Genomic DNA, 21,615 nt, shown 5'->3' on the forward strand with positions numbered 1-21,615 from the left:
CGAATTTTTATGGCACCTTGGAGATGGGAGCTGGAAGGTGGGGCGAAACAAATGAGATTGGGTATGTTAAGCCTGCTTGGGGATTGTAATCGGCAGCTCAAAGCTTTTCGGAAAATGAACTTTCATTGATCTCATAGGGAGGCTGGAAAAGAAAGGAGATTTATGATATGAACATTACAAATAAACAATTCTACAATTCTATTACGCAAACGAGTGGAGAAAACCGATTCATTTCGATTTACTGCCAAATTACTACTTTATTAACTACTTACTACTTATTACTACTAAATTAAACTTTAAAAGTTAAGAAATATTTTTGCACATTGTGGCATAAATGGGTATTGCCATAGAAACTTAATGGACATGCAAGTGAACATTCAGGTATATAAATCTCTCTCACTCAATGCATACAAGTGTTTTTTAAGTAGCCCGGAAAAATACACAATGCATGGGATACATTTAGCTGCTGACACAGAACTTATCTGACCCAAAAATGTTTATATCAAATTTGATTTCGTGGCCGAGTTTCAGGCAGCAATTTTGGCGTCAAAATATACAAATATATTGCCGATATCAGTGTCTCCCATGGACGCTAATCAAATCGTTCCCTCTTTTTGGGACATAAAGTGAGTGAGCTGACGCTTTGACACAAATTGCCATTTAAAATAATTAGAAAAGTTGCAATCGGACATTTTTGCATTCTGCCATTTGCCATTCACCGTGTGCTGGCTGTCAACATGCAACTGCCGAAAACCCCGCCAACTGCATTGGATGGCAGCGTTAAATATCGATTTGAAAAATATGTGTAGTTATGAATTGCGAGCGAGCTTGTCCCCGCCGCGCTTTGGGCCAAATCAAATAGAAATAGAGCCAATCGCCCCTCCCCCTTGCTTTTGGGCCATGCCGGCGAATTTCGTCATGCTTCGAATGGCCAATATTGAATTTTGATTTAATGAATGGAAATTTGCAGAGTCGCATTGAGGGGAATAGATACGGAAATGGAATTGAAATGAAATGAAATGAATCCGAACGAATTGGAAACTCCCATGGTCAGTCATTTCACAGCGAGAGCTCTCTGTCGGCTTTGATAATATTCAAATGGACTGATCGAATTGAAAGTTAATGGAAATCAATTAAAGGATGGCCGCAAAACTTTTTGCCGACTTTCATGCAAGCGTCCCCGAAGAGGAGCTCAAACTTCTTAAACGACATCGCTCGCATGAATCGTAACTTTCAATTAAATTGATGATAGAGAATTTTAGTATCATAAAGTCCTGACACGCGCATTCCCCTCGCCTAGTCGATTGATTGATTTCGGTCGCATGACACTTTGTGAAATGACCAAAAAATAGGAGCTAGGATGGACGAAGTGGGTAAAAAGTTTATAAAGCCATCACGGCATAGTTAAACAAATTTTTTCGGTAATTGAAAATTGATTCCCTGCTACATGACAAAGCCAAAACCCATTCGGTGGCGACTATGAAAATTAATAGAAATAATCTCGCTGGCAAATATGCAAAGCAAATTTACATATATTCCCACATACTCGTATAGTGGGCATTCCCAACTACGTATCAGCAGGCGTAAAATTCAATTCATTATGCCATATTCTGCCCGTTGAGGTTGTTAAATTGGAAAAAGGCGTGCACAACGGCCAGCCAAATGGATATTTTATGAAAAGGGTTTTAAAGTTAGTATTTTTACGTATGTTCAATGAGATTAAAGCGGATGAGCCAGAGCGGCAAAAAGGAGAGGAAGGAAAGTAGGTCAGCGGCATGGGAAACACAAATGCGGAATGCAATGAAAAAATAATTAATACAATTGGAAACTAATCTTAAATCGGTATATTCAATAGCAAAGTAGTTGCTGCCCTGCGCCTTAATTGGCTTTCCATATAAGCGAAGTTGATGAAGCCAAAAAAGCTTACATGTTTGCTAAAAAAATAAGGATTCGACACCCCTTTGAACACATTAAAAGTTCTAGACGTATTGGTGTAATCGCATTGGAAGGATAAAGGATTTTAACTACATTTAAGCCCAGATTTACGAGTCCGCAACAATAAGAGATCAGCGCGAAATACAAAATGGAAATCAATTGCCAGCCGAATTCAGAAATGGGCTCCTCCAGCAATGCCAAGTATTTCCCGCGAGTATTTTGATTGGCATACTATAACCCCGACTCCCAATTCCGCAGCCTCTCACGCACAGCAATTGAAATGCCAAACAGCCGGGGGAAGGAGCGCAAATTTATATGTAGCACATGAATTTTAAATATTTTTTCACCAGGGCAGGCGACACGAGGCCCTAATTGAGTGTGGGGAGCATCGGATCTGGGATCTGGAATCGGGAAGTGGATGGTGGCACGTGGGAGAAGGGAAGGGAATCCTGTGTATGAAGAATATTCCACAACATTTAACTAATTGAGCCAATGTGGGGCCAGCACCGAGCCCCCAAAAATTGGAAAATTCAAAATTTGATTTGAGAAGAATCTCATGAAAATAAAGAGCTGTCTCCTAATTGATATATGGGTAGATGGATGGTGGTAAGCTGCCGCCAGCTGAGAGCTGCATTGACAAAGTTGTTAAAACATCAAAAGCAGCAATTAAAATGTAATTACACGTTCTGCGACAAATCGAATTAAAAAATCAGCGTTCAAAGTTAAATAGAGTGTCGAGTGCAGGCGGATGGCTGTGGGCGATGGAGAGACACTGATGAGCGCTGATAACGAGGTTGGGGTTTCCACATTCTGCTTTCACGGGCGGAACGGGATCTGTCGTTAACCACGGCAGCTTTTAGCGGCACCTCCTCACTCGAACCCCGTCGAACCGTTAATTAAGAGCACTGAAACGTTTTTGAAGCCCAACTGAACTGAACCGAACTCTCTTTGCAGGAATGGACCCCAACTGGCGACACATCATCCCGCCGGGCCAGAAGCGGGTCGTTTCCGAGGGGCAGTGCATCGAGGACTGCACCGGCTACGCCTTCCCCCAGCAGGGCATCAACATATTCGCGGTGATGATGCGCACCCACCAGATCGGCAAGGAGGTCAAGTTACGCCAGGTGAGTGCCCTTGGATTTCCATATCCCTGACGTACTGAGGTACCCGAAGCGCCATGCTAATGAGCTAACTTCTGCTCCTAACCCCGTTTTCAGATACGACAAACCGAGGAGCTGCCGCCAATTGCACACGACAGCAATATAGATGTTGCCTATCAGGACTTTCGACGTTTGCCACAATCGGTGCATTCCATGCCCGGGGATAGACTCATCGCCGAATGCATTTATGACAGTTCGTCACGAAAGGCAATTACCCTGGGTAAGTGCTCGGGAAGTATATATACTCGTGTGCACCTAGTCCTGCACCGAAGAAAGCGCGCCCCGGCCCAAACAGCCATAAAGATTGCAAAAAAGGCAGTATTCAGTATATAGGAAATTGTAAAAGGCGAGGACGAAGTCCCAACATTGTCGTGAGCGAAAATGTTCTATAAAATTGCCGATGGCGCTGAAGTGTAAACAGGGGTGTTGGCGGAGGGGGTTGTGCAAACAGGCAGTGGCAACGGTGAGCAATCGTCGTTATGACACATTTAAATCAGCCAAACGATATGGGACAGGCGGTGGTTTGGGAAGACGGATACCAGGATACCAGGGCGAACCGTTGCACACGAAGGCGCAAGACAAAGGCGTCGGCAGCTCTCTTCGAGAGGGGGAGCAGGTGGATCCTGCCGGCGAAGACAGAGCAGCCACGTCATTGTAAAATACATAAACCAAGACAGTGAAACATTCCACTTAGCTACGGGATGGAGTGGGATGGGTTTGCTGCCAGGTGTTGTAGTGGGAGTTGTCCTGGTCTTGCTTTGCTCCTGTTGTGACAGCTGCTCAGGACTCGAACGAAATGGACAATGCGGTACAATAGCATGCTGGAGTCTGGATAGAGGTTGTTATTAATGAGATTGGAATACTGGAAGATGGCAAAATGTGAAGCTGTCTCAACAGACAACAATAATGGAAGGACCTGATTTGGAAAAATAAAGAAATGTATTCTTTGGCAGCCCGGACTCAATTCAATGAGAAGCGCATAGGAAGGCTCTAGAGTACAAAATATTTAAGGAATTTAAGTGGACGCGAGCTCCACAGCGATAGATAATGCCGTGGTTTCTAGATCTCTAGATAAAAGTGTTTTTATAATGTAGTAAAACCACGTCGCATATACCAGGCACTGCACTGCAGCCCCATTAATTTATCCGTAGAGCTGAAAAACAAAATAAAAGCACCTAACGTAAATTTGACTTTCCTGCTTGCTTGCACAAATTGAAGCACAATCTACACAATTCGGGGCGGAAACGAAGCAGTTGCCTTTGCCTGAAAGTGGGGATTTGCTAGACGGGTGACATCCCTCAATGCAGACACACACAGAGTCTTATTAGACAACCGTAACGAAGTAGTACCGAGCAAAATGAAACAGAACCAGATAGATCCGCAGACAGTGAGCAAGTCAGTGAGGCGTGCGCCCGGAAAAATAAAGCGTTGCTCATCTGAAGCGATGCTCAAATAAAGTCAGGCAGTAAGTGGACGACGCTTGTGTTCTATGCTGTTGAGTTCAGTTTTGTTTCAAGCCATCAGCATCAGGGCTGTCTCCATTGTGCAATATTATTATGATGTCGCCTTGGCTGTTTCACAGTGCTGCCAACTGCAGCGGCCGCTTAATTTCGTCCTTTGTTGCCAGTCATCCAAGTCGACTTGGGCCGAAGGGACTCGCAGAAACTTCTGAACTGGATGGGGTCTTACCAGGCCAGTCCGGCAGCCAGCCAGGATATTGTCGCCCTCCACCGGTAACACTTCCTGCATTCTACGGGAATTGGGAATGGGAATTGGTATGGGCTCGGGGATACGCCGCTTTTGTTTTTTGTTTCTTACAAGTGCATTTCTTATGCCGTTCTGTCTGACTCCCTTCGCTCTTTTCTCTTCTCTCGCACAGGTGGCCTTACCATGAAAGAAGAAAGCTGCACGGTGCTGACACTCTACTATCCACGCCAGAAGAAGCTGACAACGTGTCACTCACTGCCGAGTCTGCCCACAGTGTTGCACTCGCTTGGCATCGAGCAACTGGCAACGTAAGTAACATATTTTCCCTTATTTCCCTTTTCCTGCCCCATCAGAAGTGCACGGACAATGCTGGGTGGTCGAATTCCGGATTCGGATGCCGATCCTGGGCTAATGAATATTGACACATTTCGAATAAGAGTATGTTTCATTAAGAGCGTGAATATTTCAAAGGTAAATGAATTTCATTACTGAGAACTTAATAGCAGGCACAGAAAACGAAACTTTTTAAGGGATATTTACCAAAAAGATATGAATTCGTGCACTTTATAATTAATCGCTAAGATGGAGTAGTAAGGTCCTCTCTCAATCAATTTGCCCGCTATTCACTTTCAATTTGGATCCATTGTAGCTTTCCGGAACTCGTCTCTACCTCTTCGCCCATTCTCGACCCGTACTCTTCATTCCGCCCACTCGACCTTGTCGGGACCCGGCTTGTGTATAAGGAAATTCGGTTTATTCCTCTGTTGACTAAAGTAATTGGTGATTTAATGATGTTGTTGCATAACCAAATCACCTAACGAACTCGCAGAGCGCCAGGATAGGAAGTGCCAGTGGGGACTGGAGGTCAAAGCTCCTCGTAGCCGCACTCGGGTATTCTCAATTCTGAAGTATTTGCCTAACAAACAATCGGAAAATGAACTGAGTACTGCGCTGCAGCCGGCTCCGCTCTAATTGAGAATTGTGAATGTGGAAAAATAAATTTCGAGACAGCAGCAGCCCACGACCTCGCTGCAGGGAGAAAACCTCGCTTTTATTTAGAAAATATTGATTTCTATTACCGTCAAGTGGTAAATAAACAGCGCACAGAAGACCTGACATCCAACCAGCCATCACTCAGTCGTCATTCAGGGTCCATTCAGGGTTCTTTAACCCCCATCGTTGTTCACCACCACCACCCACCACTTGACTCTTGAATGGTTGCGGCAGTGCAGCCCCATCGGTCTGGGATAAATCAGCCCGAGAATATAAATATTGTATTAAAGCGTGCGCTGAAAATTAGTCGAAATTAAGCGAGAGTGTGGGCAAAGATCTGGCACGCCCAGTTAATCACTTCCTATTGGCACAGGGAATCGAATCAAGCCGAATCAAAGATAATTTTCTAAGCTCTGCCGTGATGGAGAAACACCGCAAATCAAAGTAAACGGCATAAATGGATTACGGTTGGTCCGGGCAAAAAGGTCAGGAGCGGAAAACATGGCCACGTAAATGAGTTACTCGGTTGGCTGAGATTACATTTGAATAAAAATCGATCGTTGCGGCTTCATTGGTTTCAGACAAGATGGAAGCTAAGGAGTGCTAATCACTATCTTTGATAACGGGTTAGCAGTGAATACATTCAATATACCACCTCGGCTCAGATCCTATCAAATTCCATCGCACTAAGCCGGACAATCGAACCCACCATCCACCGGCTTTGTTTGCTTACAACTTTTTGTTGTAAGCGATTGCTGAGCGGAGGCCCATGGCGCATCCACTGGCTTTTTGTCCAGACAATGTCCACTTCATGGACTCATGGACCCAAACATCGTATGCCCCCGTCCGCCCGACGACATTTGAACTGAACTGCGTGTACCCGAAATCGACATGAATTGATAAAGTCATTTGCAATTGTCTGTCGTTATGGGACTGCTACGGATGGCCGGAGCCGGGAGCCGGGAGACGGGAGACGGGACTCGGAAGTCGGAAGTCGGGAGGAATACGGGTTCAGGCCATCTCCGCCTGTGTTATTGTTGGCCTTGTTGTTTCACGCGCTTGTTGTTGTTTGTTTAATACAATGCTCCCCGCTCCCTGCTCCCTGCTCCCCGCATTGTACCCATTGTTGTTCTTATTATTGCTGTTGGGCAGTTATTATGGCCACTGCAATTTTGTAGCGCTTCATGTCCGGCTACGGGCAGGAGCTCCTCCTCCGGCCCTGAATTCGAATCTGATCTGGGACTTGTGGTCCGGGTTTCGGGGTACGAAGTGCAGGGCCCGGGTCTGGAGCTCCTGCAGCCGAAAGTGCGAATGCGATATGCGGATTAAAATTCATAATGAAAGCCCGAACGACAACAAGCGAGTGAAATCGGTGGGCCTGGGAACGGGGAACAAGGAGTAATGGAAGTGCAACAGTCCCAACTTTAAATGGGTGGTTAGGTGGACTGCGGCTCCTATTTGTTCTATGTCTAGTTATGCCCGCAGGTAGCGCATGTTGTACGCTTCAGGTTTAATTAAACAATGATAGAAAGCGAGCACAGGCGAAACAATAACATCACTTTGCCATAGGAATGGGTACTGTGTACATATATGTGGTTCGTTTATGGAGCTGCCCTTGTGCACTATCAACTTGTTAATCCTTTTAAATTCTCGTATGCGGTAATTAAACAGGAAGTGGGGAGGAAGAACATAAAATTCCTCAAACAATATGCCATTAAATTTGAAATGGAAATTCAAGAGATAATTGGACCGTTTAACAATTCGATTTGTTTAAACTACACTAAACTAGACATTGGAAAAATCCTTGATCCAAATTGAGGTTTTTATCTTCTCGTTCACACAACAGTGGTCATATACAACCTGTGCCTCGTTTCCACTCGGCATGCCACGCTGAATGATAAGCTAATGATGCACACAGGTCATAGCCAGCAGCATCGGGCGGCCAAATTGAGGCTCAATTGGTCTGCAACTAATGTAATTATAAGCCACTTGCAAATGCCAACCGGTATCCTCGCAATCAGAGCCTCCTCCAACGCCAATCCCAATCCCCATCCCCATTCCCATTCCCCAAATGGACTCTAAGCCAAAATGTTTATTGTGGTTGAAATTCAATTTAATTTGATACACATAGATTTTCGGCAAGTGTAGCAAAGGGGCTTCCAAAACTGTTTGCACTTCAACTGTGGCCGAGTTGACCAACACACATACTCGTACACTCTGTCGGAGCGAGATGCGACACAATATAACGGGAGTGGTGATGATGGAGCTGCCCAGAGCGGGTGTTCGTGGAAGGGTGGTGGAGTTATCAGAAGGCCGTACTACGTTGTCCTCGTTGTCGTCGTCATCATGCAAAACTCATTGAAGTCGTTAGCGTGCGTCAGGGCCCAAGGCCATAAAGCATACAATGCATCCGAGGAGGGGGCGGCGGCGAGTGGTTGTTGGAAGGTGGGTGGTGGGTGGTGAGTGGTGCTGTGGTGCAGTGGTGTTCTGTTGTTGTGGGGTGTCTGAGAGGAAGTGCAGTAGCTGGCAGCAGGACATCAACTGGCTGGGAAATGCATCTGGCATAGCGAGAAACCAATCGGTTGGTTGGTAGTTGCTGACGAAGTTTCAGAATGGAAAAAGTTATGTATAGAATGTTCCTTTTTTTTAAATTACAGCTTCAAACGATACAAAAGATATATCCATTTTTCTTATATAAGGTAGCACCTGAATTTGTAGGATATATAATTCATTTCATACACATACACTGATGAAAAGCATCATAGTTTACCGGTTTCTTACCGTGCATCTTCGAAATCGCGGAGCTCCATTGATCATGCGCCCAATGGGCTGTTTTCTGTCCCGTCCGCTCTTCTCCTCTCCTCTTTACCACATACTCGCACACGGTTCATTCCCTGCCAGGAGTCCTTTGGCCAGAGCCTGATTCCAGAATCGCTACGATTGCCCCGTTATTGGCTTAATTTTCGTTTTACGTTTTGGGGTTTTGTTGCCTGATTTTCCGAGCTGCCCGATGACCATTTCGGGTGCGCTTTTTCAAAACGAGTGGAACGCGTCGGGAGAAGCGAAAAAGGGAAAACCAGAAAAAATAATGTGATAGTGGTTTTTACAATTTACGCACTTGCCATGGCCACCGAAATTAATTTTAATTGTATGCGCGTTTGTGTCTGCCTTACCACTGGCCTGGATCTGGTGCCGGCATTAAAATCAAAGTAATTATTCAAGTTGTGTGCATTTCCATTTCCATTTCCATGTCCACTTCGCTCTCGCTTCGGCTCCCGTTCGCGGTTATTTTGCCTGCCCACCGTGCCAGCCTTTGTTTATTGGCGTTTTCTGTTTGTTGAGCAACGCAAATTGGCTTCATTTTATAGTGCCTGACTCGCCGTTGGGTCGCAGCTTTCGTTAATTGTTTGGGGCTGAGTGATATAGATATCCTCTTTGTGCACGGTATTCCATTCCAAAAGGGAGCCTCATTAAGGCTCATGATATACTTTATTTCTTTATGACTTTTCCTTCTTGGCCATGCCTCCTTCTTTGCATATCGGATGACCGGCAGCACACACGGAGTTTTTTGGGCTTCCGGCCGCGTTCGCCTTTGTTATCAATACTCTTTGCGCGGTTTATTGCAATTATCTACCGGGATATTTGGATGTTCCCTTACTTTCCTTATCCCGTTAAGGATGAATCTTTGGAACGTGAGAAAAGTTACTGAGTTGATTAATACCACGTTGAGGGAACTCTTGTTTATACTTAGAAAAGGTTGCTTCTTTATTACGCGTTCCTCAGAGCTTAATGATCAATTTGAGGTGTTGTTAAATTAAAAAATGCAACGTCTTGGTCCCAAAAAATATTTGACATTTGAATAGTGTAATAAAGCTACTTCAATAAAACAAAATAAGCTTTTGTATTCGAACTAATTAATTAGCTTTAATTTAAAGTTGCCTTGATATATGCATTGCCTCTCTTTTGTGACATTCTAATAGATAGGTCGATTTTCCAACACCCCCTCGAGGCTCACTTTAGTTTTCATTTGTCATCAAAAACGGTCATTTGGTCGTTATGACAATTGCAATTGCATTCGACTTCAAAATTGAATTCTGCCCCATGCGAACAGGAGCTCATAAATGCACACCAGCACACACTTGCTACCATGCCACGCCCTTCCGCCTCCTGTGTGCTGTGTGGAATGCGCCGTCGTCATAACGCTACATAAATAAAGCCATTGCAAAGCGCATTGCAGTTGCAGTTGCAGAACCCAACTCCGGAGTTGAATTGGATGTGTGTACAAGAAGTGCAGAAATGCAACGGGACTTGGAGTGGCTCGAGCTGGAGTCCATGGCCGTGGCCTAGAGCTGGTTCCGCTCGAAATGCGTTTCGAGGCTGGCATTGTGATGTGCCATTGGATTTTATAATCAACAATGCCAGACCAGTGACTCCCCAAACCCAAGTCCAAACCCACTCCGTTCCCCGGATCCTTTGTCCTGCCAAATGTAGCTGCCGGCTAGTTGGCTGCAATCCTGTTGCTGCTGCTGGGCCATCATTTTAATTATACTGAGTGCCAATGAAGTCAATGGCGATAAGGCTAAAACGCCGTCGATTGATGCCGCACAACGGGGCGTTCCAGTGGCGAGTGGCGTGTGGTGGGCCGGGCAACATACTCTCTAGGATGTTATCCCGTTTATACATTACCGACATCTGTGTGCGTTTCCACTGCATTTATATTTATTATATCTATGTGGGAGGTCACGGTGGCTTCGGTTACGGTCATGCAGGCCGGATATATTAGCCGGCGAACCTGGCGCCCCACCTCTAACATCCCTCACCACCCTCCGGCACATCCATCCAATGAACCGCAAAGCACCAAATGTAAAAGGGAGATGCACAACAGATACATTGCTAGAAATTTTTTAGACCGTTGAAACGCATCTTCTGCGTATGCATACATATAATGGAAGAGGGATGTAAAATAAAGGAGTTAAAATGACACATAGTGACAAAACATAAACATTTAAACCTTTCTTTAAACTATTTATACACTTTGCAAGTGTATGTATTTATCTGAATTCTACAGACCTTGTGTTAAAATGCATATCATAAAGCTTAAACTTTAATATAGCCTTATTAGTGATTGCATTGAACCTTGCAAAATAGATATTACCAAATCAGAAATGCGTGTATATTTCTGTAAGTGTTCTACAATGCCGCAAAACAGATGGACGAAGTCGGGCCGTACCATATATTATTTTATATTATTATTATGGCAGGACGCAGGACATGGATACGGACCGCACGGACATGGACATGCGGGAGGACTCGCACAAGTGGCCAGCGCCATTAGAGGGTGCTGGTGAGAGGGGAGGTTTTGCAATCAATCCACGGACATTAATATTTTTCGTGTTTCCAACCGCAAATTGTTGCGGCTGTTGCAGCGGCACTTCCACCTTCTCCATCCCCCAACCTCTCCACCACAAAGAATTGCTCGCCACTCACTTCCACTCCTGCCACCACAGGCACCTTTCTCCACTCGGAGAGCGCTTTCGCAGACACAACCCTCGATGCGGATTGAGTGGAATCATAAATTAATTAAAAGAGATTTGTTTGCGGCTTCCAAAGGATTCTGGCAGCCGCCAAAAACAACTCGCAGGATAGCACAAAGAAAATGTGCGTTTCTCTCTCCTTCTCCCCCCTTCTCTCCCTCACTCGCTATGTGTGTGGGCTCTATGATATTAAAGCAACATTTTTCGTAATGCCCGGCAAAGAACCAAAATTAATTAGCCTAATTGTAAGGGCGGACGGACATGTCGAGGGGCAGACGGCTCTGAGCTAACGAAACGAAACGAAACCAAGCGAAATGAATGAATGGACGGAATGAATGAAATGAATATAAAGAAGGAATTTATATTGCACAACATCCGAGTCAGGGGTGTAGTGAACTAAAAGTGCTGCAGCGGGAATAGATTATATTCCAAAAGAGAATTACACATTAAATGCATTAATCCACATCTGGAGCAGAGCGAATTTTTAGAGATACGGGGTCAAGGAAAACAATATATAAAAATATAGGAATCAAACAAGTATTAATTCTTTCTACATTGTAAAGTTAAGAAGTTATCTTCTTATCGAGTAGGTGCTCATGTGGATATATATCTTTAAGTTTTCCAAGCTTTTAGACTGATCCATTTATCAATGTGTTCAATTACGTTTTTGAACTTTCCAAGGGTCTCGCATTTGCAAATCTAAGCAATCTGACAGCAACTAATGACAATAAATCGGTGCAAGTCGGGCTCTGAAAAAGCCTTTGGGCATGAAGTCCTTGAAAAGTGATAAATGGACATTTCTAAGTAAAAACAGAAATCAAATTAAAATGCCAAATTATACATATTTGTTAAAGGAGAAAGCCCCAAACAGCGGGATTGGCACAATTGAATAATCAGCAACCAAACAGAGCCGCAGAAATGACTTCCATGAGCCAATCCATTAGTCATCTCCCTCGACTTTTCCGGTCGGGGTTTTCCGTTTTGCAACCCCGAACTACGCCACTGATTGCCTGGCGCTGAGGTTTTACACTTTTGGCCCATTTGTTAGGTTTTTCTTACTGTTCTGTTCGTGTGCGGTTTTTATTTCGCTTTGGCAGACCGAAATTGTAACAACGTATTTGACGCGTCACAAATGAAAATCTGAAAGATTAATTAGCTCAAGTTTTTGCTGGGCGCGCGCCTTCGCTGACGAAAATTCTAGCGTAAATCTGCCGGGTGTTACCGAGGGGATTAAGATTGCCCCACCCGCGCCCCAACTCATCGCACCCTCTTGATTCTGGGGTAAAAGTTGAAAATTTGCTGGCAAAGCTCCTTTTCGTGGTGCCGCACTTACTTTGTTTTGCGAGTGTAATAAATTTGAAGTCCTAATCAAAGTTGACAATAATAATAAAGTTAATAATGTTATTTAGCTTCCTCGCCCTCTAACGCTCTGTATCTTTATGTCTTATCTTGCAGCGACTCAAACCCCGTGCTTATATCATCGCCGCCCGAATTGGCCGGAATGACACTGGAGGCACGTCTGATATCCTACGACTGGGAGAATCAATTTGGCGAATTCCAGGAGGCCACACGCAAGGGCAGCTTCAAGCCCATTTGCTGGGGGGCCAAGAATCATGTGGTGCCGGTAAGTTGAAGCCAGACATTTCGATTTATGCCCGATGATATCGGCGATGGTCTAAAGATGGAGTGCTCTACTTTTCCAACGACTGCCAAGATGGGGATTGTCCCCGTCCGCTTTGTCACAGTTGAAATCGCATTAACCCTTTTTATCTATCTGAGCATCTCAATCTCGTCCTTCTTACTCCGCCATTCGCCTTAATCGCAAGAGCATTTCGCTCGTCCTGCTGCTTTACATCCATCAGCTTAATCAGCTAAATTGCTAGACAATATCTGGGATAATTTTTCTTGCTGCCATTTGATGGCTCCACCCACACCCACGCCAACACACCCACAGCAGCAGGACCCAGACAAGTGCTCATTTATTCATTGGCCGGGGTGGGCGGCGCGATACAGCAGGAGAGTTAAAGCAGAAAAGACATTAGGGCCAACCCACGAGCCCCCGCCCCACTCCCACATCCCACATCCCCTCGTCCGCCGTTTGAGGCAAAATGCGGGTAATGTCTACCGGAAACCGCACGTTATAAAGTGCAATCAATTGCATTGCGGCCATGGGCAGCGCTCGTTCGAGTTTGTTAGGCGCCACTTTACGGCAGTCTAGAGTGCGGAGCATGGAGTGGATAGTGCATAGTGGATGTGGATGGTGGGCTTCCATTTTCGTAGACCAAGTCACATATATCAGGCCAACACACGTACGGCTTCGACAACGATCATTCTAATGGGTCACACAGTGAGGCGAGCCGGAACAGGACCAAGCCGACAGACGACTTCCAACCAGCTGGCCCTAATTCACGTCCAAAATGGTTTAGACCAACTGACTGAATACTCCCATATGAGCATGATTCTCTAACATTCTCTTTCTCCGCTTTGCTGGCTCGGCCTTTAATACTTTGCACTGTGGAAATTGTTGGAAATTGCTTAAGTTGGGAATTGTTGCCATTTTTATTCCAACGACTGGCCAGGCGTCCACTTTGTGTTTTCGCCTGTGGCTCCTACTCCGACTAAGGCTCTGGAGCAAAATTATCAACGCTTGAATTGTCATCGATTTTCCGTGCTATTGCGTTAAATATTGTTGGCCGTTTCACCTCGGTTCAGTTAGGGCTCCTCCATTTTTTGCCGTTGTCCTTTAGTCAATAATTCATTGAAGAACTCAGCCGAAGGCATCTCCCTGACCTCCCACTTGACGGACAGGCCCATCGAATTTGTAAAAGTCCCCTAAGCCCCCAAATTAGCAGAGAAGCAAGCAAAAAAACCTATAGTGTGTGCTTGGGCAAGAGGTGAACGGCAGTTAAATGTAGCGGAAAATATACAGCGACAAAAAGGTGACAAAGGAACTGAAAAAGTCTGTGATTAGTTTTCACAACGCTCCCAGATCCCCAGGGTTCGGTGAATCGGAAGGCCAAGTTTCCGTTACCAAAAAGATCTCAAGCTGATAAGGCAGTGAGCAAGAGGATTCAGCCGGATTAATTCCGGAAGCGTAACCAACTGGCAAACGCCCTAAAAACTGAATGATTGATATTAAGTTATGACCGGAGTTGCTTGCCTGCACATAGCGTAATCAAGTCTTTGGCACCTACTCCTTAATACAAAGTCCCCTTATTATATCGACTTAATTATCATAATATTAAATATGGTAGCGCCATTTTTTGGGCGGCTTTGGCTTTCAAAGCCGGTAAGCGGAGCCCACAAAAAAGACCAAAGCCAAAGCAGGCCAACCTAATTAGCATGTCAACCTCTGCACACAGGCACCGGAAAAGCTATAGCCTAGCTTTGGGGCAGCCAGAAATTGAGACCAGAGCGAGCTATTAAAGCCTCAAATTTATGCATAACTCAAAATTGCACATTTTATGCTGTTCAACCTGAATGGCTATGGAAACAAACAAACAAACCAACACACATTCCTTTTCAATTAAAATTAAAATGTTTGTCGGTGGTGGCAACAAGGCGAACGCTTCTCAAACCCACACCTCCACACCTGCAGATGGATTTGGATTCGGATGTGGATGTGGAAGTGTCTGTCAAGCATTTGGCTGCTCCCATGGAATCCCAAACCGATTCTGTTTTTTTTTTGGTTCTCGTTTGAATGTCCCCAAAACGATTCACAAAATGCCTTTTCAAAAATTCAACAACCAACAACAAGCTCTGCCGTCGTCGTCGTCGTAGCCGTCCCACGATTTGCATAATATTATTAGTAAACACTCGTTATGAAGTCAGCCACGCCCACCGACCACCGATGCCCGCCCCTTATACAAATACAGACACTCGCTAGATTTAGATTTTCGACTGGGCATAAAATATTTGACCGCAGCGCAAGTCCCAGGATCTCCCCGCAACAACCTATTTATAAACACAAATTTATTCAGCGTAATTAAAACACAAAATTTCGCAGTGAATTCACTGGGGACTCCAGGAGTAAACACCGCGTGGGCGTGGGAATTGGAAAGAGTGAGTGTGGAACCTGCTGCAAAGCTTCAGGGTTATGCAATTGTCCCGGGGTTCTACTTAAACTTGTGTGCTGTTTACCCTATCTCCTTTGGATCTCTGTTTTGAAAGCTTTCTAATGAAATCGAGCCACAAAACATTCTTGAAACATTTTGTTGAATAGGTATATTTTAATAAAACGGTTTTATTAGAATGGCAGAACAACTACAAAAAATGCTTTTGTTTTATGTAAAACCATAAAAGAAACTATTTGGAAATATAATACAATAAATTGAAAAAGTATTTCTATAGCAATCACCCTAATTAATTCCATTTTTGTCCAAAAGAGTATCCCTATGTCAGGTGTCCTTGGCGTGGGTCCTTTCACTTTTTATTTTGCACTGTCAACGGCATAAATAAGCTTTTCAATTTCCTCGCTCACTCCTTCGTCTCGAAAGGACAACGGTCCAAAAAGCGTTGGAAATGGAGAAAAATGTAATTAATGTCGTAATTTATTATATACAGATCTAGAGCCGCAGCCGCTAATGTTTGCCATTTCCTTCTCTTTATCGCCCCACAGGGCTCCGAGTTCCTCGAGGGCTACAGCATAAATGTGACCAAGACGTACAAAAAGCACCGGCGGTGCAAACCAAAGCGGCCCTTGGCCCCGCCCACCGAGCGCACCGCCCCGCCGCCCGCGTCCGACCTTAGCGAGCTACCGGTGCTCCACGAGCTGGACAACAACAACATTATCGAGGGAGCGGCGCGGAGCAGTCGCAGCTCGGCCACCGACGTCCACGGCCTGAGCCGCGGGAGCGGTCGCCACTTCATCAGCTGCCTGCTCTGGCTGGGCGCATCGTCCTGGTGGCTCCTGCTGATGCTTAGGACGTGAGGGGATTGAAAGGGATTCGGCGGCAGACGAAGCAGCAGCACCACAAGCACCACCGTCTCAATACACTTAACTAACCATACTGCTAAAGTACAGATGAAAATCAGTGAAAAGCGAAAATAGGGTACTGAAATAGCAAACGCAACTCAACTATAGCTCTCTCTAACTACAAATGACATTTCTTAATCCTACTACAGATACAGATACATTTACAGATACAGATACAAATAGAAGCAGAAGCACAATGAAAATGCGAAAGAGGAAACCATGAAATATTCATAATAAGCTAGCGTATAACAGCTTTTCCAGCGCCGAAGCCCCGTACACCTGCTAGTCCCTAACGCCCATTCATTTAAGCTCCTCCCTCCACAGTTTTGTTGATTTTGTTGTAGAGTTTTAGTAAATTATTGATGATTTTTTTAAGTAGTCTAAGCTGAAAAAAAACAAATGTCAAAAACAAAAACTAAAACAAGAAAATGAAAATAAAAATGAAAAAATAAGCAAAATAATGTCGAGAAAAACCGAAAAGCAATAATTAGTTGTTGTTGTCGTTATAAAATATACAAAATGCGAAATTGTAAAAGATACAGATATTATAGATATACACCGTGGCTACTTACATATATAGCAGTCATTCCTTCAACCATAATGGATATAAACCATACACCTATATTTAGATATCTATGTATACATACATATAGGGTCTGACTTATGTAAAGCTTGAGCGTCTTGTGGGTTTTGTTGGGCATTGCAAAAAACAATCGTAGAAGGGAAAGGCATCAAGTGGCAAGAAGAGGAACGTACATCAGGCCCTTCATCCCTCCCCCGGTTAAGTTTAGTCCGAGGTACTAGGTGGAACTAAGTTCGAGCGGAATCATAAATACATCACTCAAACAAACACACAAAAAAGACAGAAGCATGCATTAACTTTATACGTCCATTTAAGAGAAGCAAATCGAGAGAGACAGAAAGGATTTAGTTAAACGTAACTTTAGAAAAGACTTGGATGAATTTACTCTGTTTTGCTAAAGACTAAGAAGGGAAATTAATTAACGGAAAGCGGGGGCTAACTCACCTAATGTGTTTAGTAGTTTAGGCAAGTTGAAAAAAGGATGCAAATGAACCGACTCATTTGGCACCGGTTTTTTCGTTTCTATGAAAGCTGTCAACTCATAACTATCCATTTAATTTGATCGCAATTTGCATATATGTTATTCCTTTTCGTAAACATATTCAAATAACACTACACTCGCGCTTTATGCTAAGTTTCATTCAGTTACCTAATGCAAATCTACCTGCTCTTTCAACTTCGAAACGAAACTAAGGAAAAGAAGCATAAATATTCTGAACACTCAAAGTGTTGCCTCCTCTCCTTCTTACTCGCTGTCGTTCTACTATAACTCTACACGTTTAGCACGATAGGCTATAACTTTCTAGACCTAAGTTGTAAATATATAGTACTCTAGCGGACGGAGAACGGAAAATAATTGGATGAATGGAAAGGTGGAGAGAAGCATTATACAGGGTGTGTGATTAGGTACGGCTCTCGATCAGCTCTTTCGGCTCTAGCAGTTCTAGGCGTAGTATTAAATGTCCCTCTAGGTTCTACCTTACATTACATACGGATAGACAGTTAGAAGACACTTAGAAGTGTTCTACGGCGCCGCCAAGATCTGCTCGAAGTAGTTAAAATATACCATATACATACGACATAAATATAAAGTACATTTATATATACACATACGATAACTATAACTATAAAGTCTATATATACAATACCATACATCTATAAGTAGTTACGTGGTTCGTAGTTGTAAATGTGAATGTGAGTATTTTATACAAAAAAGAGAGAAACGAAATAAAAAACAAATAAAGCAAAGCATAAAGCGATAACAAGAAAAAACATTTTTATACCAAAAGCTGATGATAAGCCTCCTTGAAGCGATCGCGAGAAGTCGCACGCTATATATACAAATCATATATATTTTAGGATAACAGATGTAACAAAGATTAGTGACAAGTTGGCGTAAACAGAAAGCAAATGCAAAGTTGAAACAATCAAAATAACATTTAAACAAGAAGCGACAAAGAGAAAACACTTTATTGCGCTTAACTATTAAAAGTTTGCCTCACACAGACACACAGTCACACACGCACACACTGACATTCCAGTTAGCTGAAAAAGTAAAACTTTGCTGCAGCCAGAAACGCGGCCTTTATATATGGGCCATCCTGTTTTTGAGGTTTTCCACTTGTTGGTAACTTTTTAATGGACCCTCTTTCCCACCCGAACCCCATCACTTCCAGTTAAACGCCGGCGCCTTCAGCCGTGCCGGCAGCCCCCACTAGGTCTAATTAGGAGCGATGAGCAACCGACATCGTTCGCATAGTTTTGGCATTCGATTCGCCCGCTGTGTCCTTTGTCATAGCAACCTGGCCACTTTTTCCGTTGCCTCTTTTTACCTTTGTTTTGCACATTAATTAAACTTCTTGCCCGGAAAAAAACAGAAAAGGGAACTAGGCAAAAACAAGGCGCACAATTACAAAGGCAGCAGAGGGAAACTAAAACGAAAACATTCCTTCTTTGGCTCGCCAATTGGAAATTAGTTTGGCCAACTGGCAAACAGACACACAACACACTCAAGCACACACAAAAACAGAGGGAAATGTATTCATATAATTTAATGAAATGCAAACAACAAAAACGGTTTTGGAAAATGTACTTGCGATAGAAATGATAAAAAAGTTGGAAAACAGTTTCAAAAACTACTTATACAAAACGTAATAAATGGGAACTAGACGAATGCTAAAATGAAATAATTCAAATAAAGCTAAATACCCCGGAACACAAATACACCGGAGAAGCACATCGGCAAAGCAAAAGATAACCGGCGACGGAGACCAGGGGTCGGGAATGGGTGTTTCGGGAACATAAGCTGATAAGGAGCTGCATCAACCTGACCGAAAATCTACGCAGATTAATCCAATGAATCGGGCTTCCTTGCCGTAATGGTCCAGGGACGATAGGAGCACAGGAGTCCTGAGCAGAATAATCGGAACGCGGAGCAGAGTTTTTCAGTCCATCTCTTCTGCCCGGCTTTGGCCATGCTCAGGCTCTGGTGGCTCAATGCTTTGTCCGGCGCGTCCACTTGGCTCAGTCTTCTTGCCGTCTATAAGCATTACACTTTTTTTGCTCCGCTTTGACCCACTCTAACTATGGTCCTTTGTTGGCATAGAAAAAGCGGAAGCGGAAGCGGAGCACTCCATCCAGGAAACTAATAAGTTTTTAAAACTGACCCAATTAGCTCGTTTAACTTGTTTCCCCATTCTGCTGACGCCTCAAAGACACCTTTTGTTCATCTGCTCAAAGGCATCCCGAGAACAAAGAAAAGAACCGCCCGATTCACTAGGATGCAGATTGGAAGCTGTCAAGGTGGCAAAATAACAAACACAGAAACACACCCGCACACTGAGAAACACAATAAAGCATTTAAGTAGTATCAAGATTTGTGTATATGTTCTTAGGCCCTATATTGATAGTTTTTATTTTTGCGGAAGAGGAAATGCGAAGAAGTGAATGTGAAAATATGGAATGACGGGAAACCAAAACCAAACACAACCTACCTAAAGCGATGAACAAAAACCTAACTATTTTTAGTGTGTACCTTGATTTTTTCATAGCAATAGAAGCCCTAAGCCAAGATGGTATGTGCAGCGTGAGATCCCAGGAAAACTATAGATATATATGAGTAATAACGTAAAAGTAAAAGCAATAATGAGCAAACGCATAGCTATCAATAGGAAGAGAGGTAGGCTAAGCAAATACTCTAACTCTAGGCAAACGATAACAGTAAGGCATAGTGGACGATCGACGGAAGAAACGTGTAGCATACTTTTTTGGCAGCCTATTGGCAGAAACCAAAACGGATGTGGAAATGGAAATGGTCTGAATTGAAAAAGGGAAAGCAAATGGGAACAGGAACAGGGGAGAGATAGAGGGTTGAAGAAGGCAGACATTGATTTGATATGATTAAAGCGTAAAACAAAAACTATTTTAAAGTAGAGCAGTTTGCAAAAATATTTAAATGTGTCGTTAGAAAACCCCCAAAAATTGTAGTTGCATTGTCGTTAGCCATAGTAGAAAAGTTGCATATTGATAACGAGGACACAAGAGCTAAATATGAAATGATCTAAGAAGCATACATACCATACATTTATTAAAGAGAACTTACACAGCCGGCATCTTAGAAACATCATCAGTATTTGTGTATAAGTCCTGAATGAAACGGAATACATACGAACAGGCCCACATAGATACATAAACATATGCATACCAACATAAATATATCGTAACGTACGGATAAATAAAGATAAGCTCAACCACACAGTAACCCAAACCTGTCGCCAGAAAAAACGTATAGATCAATCCCCAGAAGGAAACTTAAAATAAAGTTCAATAAAAGGATAACCACACTTGATCATAAGCGATAGACATCAGAATCGAGTTCTGCGAGAACGGAGGCATCTGCACTTGATACTTTAAGTAGTAAGAGGACAGCGAAGAACCGGAGTTAGTACCTCCTAAATACCAGTAAATCGCTAAATTCCCTAACGGGCTTTCCTTAAGCGCTCTTCAGTCGCCGCCAACTGGCCCGCACACTTTTAATTCGAATAACCTCAAGCTGAGCTCAACATTACCTCAAGCTGTCTAAGGTTACAAGGAAGCGGTTGCCTCTACTCTCACAGCCAAATCAAGACTCACGAACAGCCACACTCCGACACAGTTAGAAACCAGACATTTTTGATACCGAACTAAATGATAATGATTGTTGAGAACCGGAAGTAGAGTGAGGAGAACAAAAGGAGGGCGGACGAACATCATTTATCTATTGTGAACTACATTGTTTGATTGTGAGCTAAGTTCCGACTACTACAACCACTACTCTCTATGAATGTTTTTAAGTTATTCACTAAAATAATTTTGTAATATACTAAAACCGCAAGCTAAGCAACTTTTACTATAACAAGAAATGATGAAAACCGAAAAAGTAAAACAAAACAAACAATAAAATAAAGTATAAATTAAATATATATATATATATATATATATATATATATAGAAATAAAATGTGTTTCATTGTCTCAGTTGAGCATCTTGGGTTAAATTCAACATAAATACAAATGAGGTTGATTTTTGGCAAGCACCTTTTAATTGAAATTGTAGATTCGTTGCGACTGCAAAAGTACGAGTACTTAAACAAATATTTTAGTAGATAGGAATATTATATCCCCTTAAATTCCTTTGTATTTATTTATGCAAATTTAGTTAAATGCAGAATCATTACATAACTTCCTGAAA

The 21,615-nt window shown here is 43.2% G+C and overlaps 1 protein-coding gene across 1 annotated transcript in view; it reads left to right on the forward strand.

Annotated features, from left to right (window-relative positions):
- Positions 1-21,283, forward strand: part of LOC6539817 (MOXD1 homolog 2) — a 111,270-nt gene extending 89,987 nt beyond the window's left edge. Inside the window, exons 7-11 of the mRNA XM_039373509.2 lie at positions 2,890-3,059; positions 3,153-3,315; positions 4,975-5,110; positions 12,785-12,953; positions 15,948-21,283. Coding sequence (XP_039229443.1) covers positions 2,890-3,059; positions 3,153-3,315; positions 4,975-5,110; positions 12,785-12,953; positions 15,948-16,259 — 950 coding nt within the window. The 3' untranslated portion in view covers positions 16,260-21,283. The remainder of the gene's footprint in view (positions 1-2,889; positions 3,060-3,152; positions 3,316-4,974; positions 5,111-12,784; positions 12,954-15,947) is intronic.
- The last annotated feature ends 332 nt before the right edge of the window (positions 21,284-21,615 follow it).

The sequence above is a fragment of the Drosophila yakuba genome, chromosome 3L, assembly GCF_016746365.2.
Source record: "Drosophila yakuba strain Tai18E2 chromosome 3L, Prin_Dyak_Tai18E2_2.1, whole genome shotgun sequence".
NCBI classification, from domain to species: Eukaryota; Metazoa; Arthropoda; class Insecta; order Diptera; family Drosophilidae; genus Drosophila; species Drosophila yakuba.